Source organism: Dreissena polymorpha, chromosome 16 (assembly GCF_020536995.1).
Source record: "Dreissena polymorpha isolate Duluth1 chromosome 16, UMN_Dpol_1.0, whole genome shotgun sequence".
Lineage (NCBI taxonomy): Eukaryota > Metazoa > Mollusca > Bivalvia > Myida > Dreissenidae > Dreissena > Dreissena polymorpha.
Window position 1 is genome coordinate 967501 of NC_068370.1, and position 12616 is coordinate 980116.

Consider the following 12616-nt stretch of genomic DNA (forward strand, 5'->3'; position numbering starts at 1 on the left):
GCATATTAACAACATGATCCCATTTCGAGAGGAATGTCGACACTGAACTTTAAACGATATAGATGCATTTGTACAGGAATTCCAACTTGAAGTGGTGCAATGACAGCTGGTTGACAAACTACTTTAATAACAGCATGATCAATTGCCGCAACCTCGTGTCTTGCGTTTTTTACCATAGGATAATGTTTGCAGTAGTGTCCAAAGACTAGACAAAGGGAATGATTAAGCTAACCCAAGCTAAAAAAATTTATTTCTCAGATACGTCTTCGTCAAGGTAATTACATCTGACTTAATATATCTTTTGATTAATCTTGATGCAGTTTCAATGATAGCGCGTTTATGTGACTCTTTATCTAATTTCCTTCATATTTGCGTGTAACATGATCTCAATATGTGCGATGTTTGCTCCCTCATCGTAACAATATCGTCCAAACCTTATCCGTCGTGAAAATTAACGTGTCATTGAAGCGTGTTTAAAGATGTTTTTTGAACTGTAAATGTCATATTTTCCGAATGAGGATTGCAAAAGTACTTTTTCATTATTTATCTCAAAGACGTTATAGTTAGTTGTTTCTCACTGTGTAAGTATAGGTTATACGACGTCTTCTGAAATGCTTGGTACTTATCTTTATATTTACGGCTATCAGATTTTCAGCGTTTTATAAAGGCAGTATTAGAACATTAGAAAATTAAAAGGATCGAACATGTCCACTACATAAATGACGATTTAACTCCGTCTGCTGCATATAAATATCGTAAAAAGTATTCAATCTGGCCCTTTTCAGTAAGTATTCAGATCTTCTGAACGTAATGACAGAACCCTAAAATAGTCTTTAAAAATTGGTCAGTACGTGCCCAGCTAAAATTCCATTTGTCCAATTCAACCTTACAACCAAATAGAACGCAATCTTTATGATTTTCAATACCTCCACTTGATTGCCCTGAGTTTTTTTTGTTAAGAACTAAAATTATGTTTTGAAACAGAATTTGTTAATCATGCTTAAGCGTTATATATTAATATTGTATGCAATGTTTTACTGGAGATAAATATTCAACACAAAACATAAACAACTACTTAATATACAATTAGGGAAAAATAAATAAAACATTTGAGTCGAGTGTTATGCACATGAGGTCAATGTGTGAGCGGTCATTTTGGCGCTATGTTGGATTTTTCTCTGTTAGGTCATACACTAACACATTTTTTACTATCTTAATGTGGTATTTGCCCCTACAAAACGTAGTATAGACACCAACATAACGAAGTGGATAGTCACATAGTTATAATCATAAATATGTTTTGGCTGCCATCTTGGACGCAATATTTAAACAAAAACTTTTTCGCTAATGCGATTTTGGTAAGTTGTTATAAAAGATATTATTTTTTACAATTATCAGTCAAGGTACAAGTACCTTTTGAAGCATTGTTTTAGGGGGTGGGTGGGTGTATGGTGTTTCATATAATAACTCGAGTAATAGCTTGTACACGTACAGTGATATTGTCTTTGTTACAATTATCCCAAACAAGAGTTTTTCCCAGGATAATACATGCTGTATAGTAAAAAGCCAGCTATCACGCTGGTGCAGTCACATGCCGTCAAAATTTGTAACGTTTCTTTTAATTGGAAGTGAATATGTTCGGCATTAAACGTGCTTTATCAAAGGCGGAATCCACTTAGTCATTCTTGAAAACTTTTTGGAAATTGAATTAACATTTCATGGAATATTAACAGAAGTAAAAAAGGATTAGACAGCATTGCCGAAAAATGTAGACAGCTATGAGATACGCACCATTTTAAGTAAAGATATTTAAGAACCGACTTAACATATATATATATATATAAACGAAAGAGATCATAACGCAAAAATGGCACTACGGTACAAAATGTTGCTAAATTATCCCTTGCTTGTTTTTTTTTAATGATCTAAAATAACAGCGGAATATTATACTGAATGCATACGATACATGACCTGCATTTAATAAGAGGTGACATTTTATAATAATAAATCACATATCTGGTTGGACAGTAAATCTTAAAAATTACCTCAAAACGTTGTACCAACAAATAACTAACATAATTAAAAAAACTTACCTTATACGCCAAATCAAACAGGTAAATATGCGTGTATTGAACGATTTATAGAAGAAACATTTTGTATGATAAAAGTTTAATTATACAATTAACCTGGCGAGTCTGCCCATATAGGTACTTGAAGAGCGGTATAACAGGTCATTTTATGAAATGGTATATAGAGGATATTTGTTGGATTAATTGGTTATCGATTTAAGTTCATGAGTGATCATAGACAATAGTATTTTTACGAGTGGCGCACCAAATCCAACAACCTTTATTTTACTTTATGTTTTTAACCGTTTATTTACATTGTAAACAAATTAACCGGATAATTTCGCTTGAATAATGACGTCATTTTGTAACCAACTGACGTAATTTCACAATATAACAGTGAACAATATCGATACTTTTCACTGTTATTTTTATTATTTGAAACAGTGAAATATCAGTATTATTTTACTGATATTTCTCTATAAACCACCTGAAAGCATACCGTACATATATTCCATGCTCGTTGTGTAATTTGAATGTTTAAACAAAACCCTATTTACACATTAACATATATGTATATATATATATATATATATATATATATATATATATATATACAAATTAAGCTTGTTTTTTTATTCTTTTATTTTACGTAAACTATGAATGTCTTGAAAAAAACTTTGGTGTGACAAAGAAATAGATGATGATCAAATACTTTTAGGTGACCTTTATTTAAAGTGCTGGGCAAATTTATGTCACAGAAATATGTGTACACAGATTTCCAACTGTTTTTATTTACTGCATATAATTCAGCTTTATCCCTGGATCATGATCAAACACCATCCCAAGTTGCCATACATTTCAAATCACCTAGATAAAAGAGTTGCGTGCATTTAAAGACGTTAACATTGTTGATTAATGAGAATATGTCATTATAAATATGTCTTTGTCAGTCGTACAATTCAAACCTTACTTAAACTATAAATTCGTTTGGTAGTAAATTAATGATTGTGTATTCCAAATTAAGGTAAAAATGATTTATTTGTGCTTGATTGCATCGAAAGCCTCAGGCTATTGAAACGCTCCCGAGTCAATTGTTTGGTACAACCAGTACTCAATGTATTTTGGGGATCTTAAGATCTAATGAACGTTCTTACAATGGCAACCGAACCAGTGGCCTGTCTGTAGCTTCACGGACAATATATCGACTACCTATTCCAATGATTTGCCTTCAGTATTCGTCGTTATGAAATATGGATCTTTAACACTCATAATTGCTGCTTTTCCCTGTATTTGCGCGATGATGACCTGAATTATTAACTTGATGATCCTATAATCTTAAATCATTTTCTAAAAAGAAAGGATGTAGCTGACACTTGTTCGTAAGTTCATTTCCTCGTTCCTTAAAACGTTGTAACTCTGTTGCTCTGGTGTCTTTCCTACCATTGAGCAATTAAATGGTAATTAAATTGAAGGCATTGTTATTCCCTTTTATTATTGTTTCATTTGCTTTGCAATGCTATGAGGTTAAAATTTATTTACACTTATATGTATCATGAATATTGCTGCGCCAAGAGTGAGGTTGAGCGTTCTTAACCCGTTTTAAACCCCCAATGTTTTGCATTGACCGTTCCAAGGCAGTGACCCCAGCTTTATTATTATATGTGTTTATGTTGTTTTGTATTGTGCCATTTTGTACTGTTTAGGCAATTGTACACTTGCCTTAAATAAATGACCAACTAATTGTATATAATGAGAATGCACTACTGCTCCAGTAGCTGGAGTTTAACTTCTTTATTATAAAGTTCTGATTGTAAAAACAAGAATATGTTTGCACTTAATATTATTTATTAATAAACTGGAAATCAATGTCTTTTTCGTGACTGAATGAATAAGGAGCAAGAAAACAATTACTTATTCAATATTCAATCCTTAAACAGAAATGGCATTTGCAGTTAACTTTCAAAATTATTGGTCTTACATACTCATTTTATAAATAAAAAATGGCCTGTCTAACTAACGAAAAATTTACACAGACAAAAATGTAACCTCTTGTTAATTCATTTTATTTCACATGTAAGTGTGCTAAACAATGTTCCAAAATAATTATAGTAATGTGTTTATCAAGTTCCTATTTACAGCAGAATAACATGAACAATGAATTTGTATTTATCATTTGTTATTATGTCTGTCTGCTTGCCTGCCTGGCGTCAACCCGTCCGTCCGTCAATCCGTCCCTCCGTTTGTACGTCTGTCTGTCTGTCTGTATGTATGTATGTCTGTCTGTCTGTCTGTCGGTCTGTCTATCTGTCTGTCTGTCTGTCTTTCTTGCTGGCTGGCTGGCTGGCTTCTCTATGTATATCCGTTAATCCGTCCGTTAATCAAGCCATCAAGCCATCCATTTATATAGTTCTATGTATTGCCATTACAATTTAAAAATTGACAATAATATGTACTATTCAAATCCTAGTTAAATAAATAGTAAGTCGATGTACGATTTTTTAATATTCAAAATATTAGCCATTTACTATCGCAAATGCTGCAAAATCAAAAAAAAAAAGAGTTTCCATATTCGGTCAGAAAAGGTACATTCAAAAATTGCAGAAATTACCGAGTAACCATGTCTTATCCGAACAACAACAAATGAGAATGAAATGAGCGCTGACCTGCTTATGATAAACAAAACACCTAGTAAAGCTTCTATAAATGTATTTCTTGGTAATTAGTCTCGCAGTAATAGGCACAAAATATCGAATGAATGTAGAAAGATCTCAATTCACAATGTAAATAAGTACCTTTCAGTTTCATCGAATTGTGATCATATGTTCGTGAGATCCAGCGCGGAAACAAAATCGTTGCAAAACGAAAACTGTCTTACCAGAAGATAAACGTTTATCAATCTTTATGGAAATGTCTCATTGTCAACCATTGGTATACATATTTAAATGGTGTAATGGTGTAACACATGCTGTTTAAGGATTTTTTTCAGCTGGTTCTTATTAGTGCTTTACTGAAGAAAATAGACAATCAAAAACTATAACTTACACTTGTTCATCTATACTTAATTTCAAGTCTGAGAACGTCTAACAGTTCTTCCATGTTCGGCACTCCATCAAGTACGCCCTTGTATACGGATTTAAGATCGTTGTTTGATGAACAATTAAAAATAAATAACTAAAGCGAACGTTATACCACTAGGACTCACTATCAACTATTGTAATTAAGCTTAGGGTTGTTTAGACTTCATTTTCTTATGTCTTTATAGGGGAATGGCCATTTGCAGCAATAGCGATATTAGTTCACAATATTATTGGTTAACACTATTCTTACTAGAAAGCGCAGTAAACCGAGGCCAGTCTATTGGAGAATCACAACATATCAACAACCAACGTTCTATTCCAATCAAGCAGACCACACACTGACAATTGTATACATAGAGAGCTGAACGGTAATTGTTTCGGTACACATCATGTGTCTAGTGTAACTCAGAAGAAAAGTTTTTAACTTTAACCATGACACATTACTTACAAAGGTGCTACGTACAAATAAGTAAATGCAAATATTTATATAACCTACAACAAACCTTTGATGAAAATAAATCTTATCAACAGCACACCATGGAAAGTATAATGACTTCGTATAACTATAATATTGATTGGAAGTACACATATCAAATACCATTTAAAGCCACAATTGACAATAACTTACGCAACGTTCAATACAAAATTATGCAACGTACATTACCTACTAATGCATACCTGTACAAATGTAAATAAACACATTCTAATCTATGCTCATTCTGTTCTAGTTATAAAGAAAGTTTAATACATATTTTGTATGAATGTAATATTGTACAACCAATATGGAGAGATATTGACTACTATTTAGCAAGTAAAGATATAAACATTGACCTTTACGTGCTTGTCAAAGTGTTTGGGACAAAAAAGGTGGTGCAAATAATATGGTAATAAACTACATACTCATTCTTATGAAATCATATAAAGTCAGTGTTAAACATAGACACGAGTCTCTAAATATTGAGAATTTCAAAAAAGCTCTCACAATGAAAATAAAATTGGAATAAATTAATAGCGTTTGAAAGAAATAGAACAGACTTACACAAAAACAAATCGCAGAAATGTTTCACACTCTAAAGTGATCTTGCCTATGTCGTAGTATTCCTTTCCGTCTTCGCTTTTCCATTTTTCCCTACCGAAACTCCTTAAGACATTTTTATCGTCCTCCTCTGTTTCATTTGTTTATATACTATTTTAGCATCATCTCTTAAAATTGACTTCAACTTTTATGCATAAATTGTATATAATATGAACATACTTTAATAACAATAATTGATATGTATAACCTTGTATACGAGATGTATGTTTAAATTGAATGAAACAAAAAGTGTTACTCACAGTCTGTTAAGACTAGTCAAGTCCTTGAACGCCGCCCGAGAAATAGTGCGTATATGGTTATCCATCAAGTACCTGAAGAAACAACAAACAACGTCATATGATTAAACATTCAAGTTATACAAGTTAATATAAATCAAAGATTTCCGATGTGGATTAAAAGAACACCGATGTTAGCAAGTTTCCTGATAATACACACCACATATGAATTGCCGTGAAACGATTAAATTGGAGAGTCAACTGGTAAGCCAGAAGAGGTAGCTCTAGATAGCCCTTGCCAAATAATGATAGCTGTCTGCTGCTGTCTATGTCAAAAATACTGCAATCGTATATGCATCTATATATTCATCGTATATTTATCACTTATGGGACATGAGTAAATAAATACAGAAAATACATTATGTGAACCGCAATATTTATCTTTTATGATAATTCTCTATTTATTTAACATGTGTTTTAAGTGTGTGTTTTTCCTTTGCGTTAACACCATCAAACTAATTAACCTTGAAATCTGAATAGTCAATATATATTTATAACTAATGGTTTGATTTAAGCTTTTTATGAGGGGATCTAAAAGGTCTTTACATGTCACATTTTTTAATCATCCTGAAACGTTTTCTTATATAAATTAAATGGACTACATTATTTGATATCAACTTTATTATTATGACTGAAATGTTGGAAATGGTAAATTATTGTTTTACACCCCATGCATTTCAAAAGTAGCTTGATGTATTGATGTTTAATAAACAGTGTGTATTATCTGAAGCCATCCCCACATTCAAAAAGTAGCAAAACTTGTAAATAGTTTTTCTTTTTGTTGCTTGCTTAGAATCAGAAAATAAAATCATTAACATTCTATACATTAATATACCATGCAATACATCGACATTTCAATTTTAAATAACCTTTGCTCTAACAAATGCTTTCTTAATTGAAGTTTGCACATGCCTAGAATATGTTGTGACTAATAAAAAGTTAAACTCGTGTCTAGTTATAATATGTTACAACTGTTTCTATAAGCAAAAAAACTAATTCAGATTTGCAAATTTAATTTATTTTCTGTAACCATTCAGTCCCTGTGGAAGGCATACGGACGAAAAGTAATATCAATAATGTTGTCATTGTTATAAATACACTGGTATAAAAGCATTTTTGTTCCTTGATTCTTTGTAAAATTATGGAATGGCTGCATGTACATACTTGTCTATGTAATTGCAATTTAATGACCATTAATTGTTCAATATACTGGTGAATCATAATACATTTTTACTAACATTTTTATAAGAACTTCAAACTAAACTTTCAAGGTACCAAACTGTACCACAAAAATATGATAACCATGAAACATGTGGACATTATATCAAACATAGTAATTGTAAACAACAACTACCATATTAATTTAAACTCCAGTCTCTGTATTTCGGCTGGAAAAATAATAAAACATGTGTTAAGTATTCCTTCTTCAAACCGAATGGAGAACTTGCGTTTTCAAATAATAGACATTGTTGAACATGTGAAGACATTACTTTTTCTATTTATTTATGCTAATGTATTTGTATATCAAAATATTTCACATTTCCACTTAACTTAGCTATTCATACCATTGGTCCTTATTACTTCAAACCAAATAAGCACCTCGCATGTTCTCCTTAAGGAATGCCTTCTTGTGTACCATACTCTTCGACACAACTATAACAATCATTATGCGTCTAGTTATGATGTTTAAACATGAACATTCTTACACGTATTATATATGAGCCGTTCCACGACAAAAACCTGCATTAGTGACATCAGTGATGACGTTGGGAAAATCCCACTTATTATGACGTCGTCACATGCGAGTTTACACAGTGCATTCACGCGGAGCTTAAATTATTTGTGATTTACGGAGTGGTTTTTAGTGTTATTTCTGTTCTGTTGGATAAAAATGGAGTTGGAGATAGAGGTAAATTTATGAACTAATTAAATAAATTTATTTTATATAGATCTATTTATATAAACACCGATATTGATGCAAAATTCGGTGTGACAAAGTGACGATCATAACAATGCCGCCCATTTGTATGCAAAACATAGGTTTAAATCCGATCGCAATTTATGTGATGAATTCTTTACAAAAAAGGTCTCAAAAATAATAAACAGCATTGTCATGTTTAATATGCAATAATTTAACCACAATTCAATTGTTATTGAACTTATTTATATTGAAAGAAGCAAATTAATCTTCGTCTCGCGTTGAACTGCTTGAAACAATTGCAAAGTTGACTGTGTATATTGAAATGTCCTTTTCGATATGTTTGCGGTATTAAATGTTTTCTTCAAAATTAATCATAAATTACATAATATTTGTTTTTGTAAAAAGAACGACAGAGGTTTGAGATATGTTATTTGTAGTAAAATGATTCTACTTCATTTTTTTATCTTATTGTGTGAGGCGCGTAAAACGTCAGCATCAATAGCTCAGATGGTAAGCCAGAATCGCACCACGCTGAAGACCATAGTTCGATTCCAGTCTGTTTTTATTTTTTTTAGATAATTATTTTATGTCAAAATATTAAATGAAACAAGTATTTAAATGAAATGTAAATTGAAACGATTTTTTTAAATTTTATTTTTCATGCACATTATAGAATCGATACGTCGTAATTGTTTTCAGGAGCTCGAAAGTCTACTTTCTGAGCATTTTGGCAGAACACCATTATGTTCGCCTGCACATTCCCAAGAACTGTCATCCGATGACGACAATGACCAGGTAGACGGTGCATGTAGCGCCGTCATGGAAAACCGCATTGGGTCCTTCGTTTCCGGGCAGCCTGCGGAATCAAGCAGTGACCCAACTGACGATGATGGAAGTGTTGACGGGTATGCGTTTTCACAGGATGATAGCATTCGACATTTCCACGAATCTGGCTGTGAGTGTGCTAAGAAATGCCACGAGAAATTTGATGCCTCCCAAATTAGAACGCACATCTTGATACGCGGGAAATGACGAGGGAAGAAAAGGAAATGTATATTAAGGGCTGTTTGACCGAAGGTCCCACAAATGACTCTACAAAGCGTGGGAAAAAGAGAATGCGAATTCGTGGCAAATACACATTCCGCGGTCAGGAAATATGTGCATACACGTTCAGATTGTTATTTGACATAAGACGCTGTGCATTAAAATCAATAAGGCAGTCATTGAACAAGACCGGTCCGGCCCCACGCCGGCATGGAAATACAGGTAGGAAACCAAAACATGCTCTGGTCTTCACAGATGTCGAGCGTGTGGTCCAATTCATCTGCAACTATGCGGAAAAATTCGGAATTCCAACCTGCAGCTCCGCGTGGGAGAGACGATACGGCACCGATATACCTACACAGCGGTACAACGAAAATGAACATTCATAAGCTGTACAAAGCAAGCTGTCAAGAGGCTGGCGTGCGTTTCGTCGAAAAAAGCTCCTTTCAGTCAATATGGAGTGCCTGCATCCCACATATAAAGGTTGCATCCCCTAGAGACGATGTCTGCGCGACCTGTGAGAAGCTGCGAAAAAAAATGGATTCGGTATCGGAAGAGGACAAACTAGCTTCCACTGAAGAAATGCGTAGTCATATTGTTTTGGCACAAACAGAAAGAGACCTTTACAACAGTCTCATTAAAAAGGCAAAAGAAACGTCACATCTATGTCCAGCTGAACGATCAAACAACTTCACATTTGATTTCGCTCAAGTGTAGGCATACCGCCCCATGCACGACAGATGGGGCCATTATATTTCGCATCCTTAAGAAAAGTCCACATTTTTGGAATGAGAATTGATGGACAATCACGTCAATTGAATTTTCTCATCGACGAAAATGAGAGCATCGGTGCAGATGGAGCTAATGCACAGGGACCAAACGCTGTCATCTCGATGATAGACTACGTGCTCAACATCCATGGATGCGAAGATCTCTCGTGCACAATACACGCCGATAATTGTCCGGGTGAGTTAAATTTTCATTGGGATCATTATAATTTCATATTGCGTAAAAGCCGTTTAAATCATAATATAACGATAATATTGGAATATTTTATTGGTTATATTTATCGTGATAATAATAACGCGAATCATAAATGATCATAACATATTACAGTGATTTTAAAATGAAGTATGATGGAAGTGTGCTGGTTAGATGACGACGACAACGATGGTGGTAAAGAAGATGATGATGGTAATAATGGTGTTGATGATGCTGATGTCGATGACCATTAAGTAAACGATGACTGATGAATATGATCTTGATCTCTTGATCAAAGTTATTGTTGTTGCTTTCAGGTCAAAACAAAAATCAGTTTGTGATTGGGTACTTCGCATGGCGAGTCCTGACACGGCGCCACACTTTAATCGAATATATGATGCAGGCTCCGGGTCATTCACGTTGTTTTATGGATAGTGGGTTCGCCCATATTAAAAAGCTGTACAGGTAATAAACCTTATCGTTGTTATAAGTTAACATTTATTATATTAATAACGAGTACTTAAATATGTTACTATTAGAAAAAAAACATTAATAGTTTTACAAGTTTTAATTGCAACATAAATATACAAGATGATAATAAGTAGTATTATTTATGATATCAGAATAAGTTACAGGGTAAATGGTATCATTACATGTTAGTCCTTAAAACATGTTATACATGGTTTGTTTTACTTATTTTATTGAACATGCGCTTCAGACGCTCGGACTGTGACACCATTCAGCAGCTAGAGGATATTGTCAACAAGTCGTCTACTGCAAATGAGGCTGTCCGATATCCGACCTGGCGCGGGCGTGACTGGAAGACTTTTTTGTGTACATCTTTTAAAGCAATACCCGGGATAAGGTAGTTGTTCCAACTTTTTATAAGCTACACATTTTTCACAAGAATAAAAATACACACTGACACAAATATTTATTAATGCACATATGTTCCCCACACATATTTGTATGATGCGAGTCATCAATATATTAAAATGTTTATCAGTGTGTAAGAACTCACTTGAAATTCAGCATGTTTATGTGTATTTATAAATTGTAAATAATTATTAGATACTCAGTATTTAATTATTATACTAAATAATAAAACACATACGTTTAAGAAAAACATAGCTAAAAAACATGTCTACAGATTCGTTTTTGGCTAATGTGTTACAGGAAGTACCAGTACTTCAGGTTCGACTCATCGATGCCCGGCACGGTTTTCGCGAAGAAAGCAACGGACCTACCAGAGGAAGAGGTCTTCATCATGAAACACAGGGAACTCCCCTCAGCAGAACCATGCTTAATTAAACCGGCAGGGCTATCAGAGAATCGCGTGAAATATCTTTACAGAACTGTCCGACCATTTGTGCGACAATGTTATCAGGACATTACCTGTCCAACCCCCACAGACTGATTGCATGTGATTACATCATGTATTCAAACATCAACCTAAACCGTTATTTTAATCCATGCGCGTGTAAATGAAGGGTTTTCCAACAAGTAATTGTAATATTTGAATAAGTGTTTGATATTGCGAACTATTTACATGCTGTTAACGTCATGAATATTCCATTCCGATTGAAAATGACGCGACGTCAACAGCTTTGTTGCGTGACAGTATGCGTATATAATGTTGTCATAACAACGCTAAATAGTGGCGTACACATGAAATTTATACATCATTGGATTCGTGGATTAACGTACAATATGAAACTGAAAAAAACTAAAAAAGGATTTTTTTTGTCATTAATGCAGGTTTTGTCGTGGAACGGCCCATATTAATTAACTAATATAGACATGTATTTTTCGTGCCTGAATAATAAACACAACAATATCCTTATTCATTACTTGCACCATATAACGAACTAGCATGTGTTAACTAAATTAATATCATAACATATACCAAACATAAACCATTTCTTTTACATGTAATACTTGTGCTATACAACTTTAGATATCATTTATTTTTAAATCCAAATAATTGTTTTAAAATGTATACGAAACAGGAATTTTCAACTAAACAAATATTTCCATAGACGTAACTGTAATCCCTGTTAAATCATTTTACAGGTAAATGTGTTAAAGAATATACATTCAACATACTTCCAATTATGTGTTTATCCAGTTCCTTCTTGCAGCATTAATGAACA

General features: G+C 33.3%; 1 protein-coding gene across 1 annotated transcript in view; it reads right to left on the reverse strand.

The window, feature by feature from the left end:
* The window catches only part of LOC127862944 (uncharacterized), a 32563-nt gene extending 26016 nt beyond the window's left edge, over nt 1-6547 (reverse strand). Inside the window, exon 1 of the mRNA XM_052402209.1 lies at nt 6482-6547. Within this exon, the coding sequence (XP_052258169.1) occupies nt 6482-6546 (65 nt within the window). The 5' untranslated portion in view covers nt 6547. The remainder of the gene's footprint in view (nt 1-6481) is intronic.
* Between the last annotated feature and the right edge of the window lie 6069 nt (nt 6548-12616).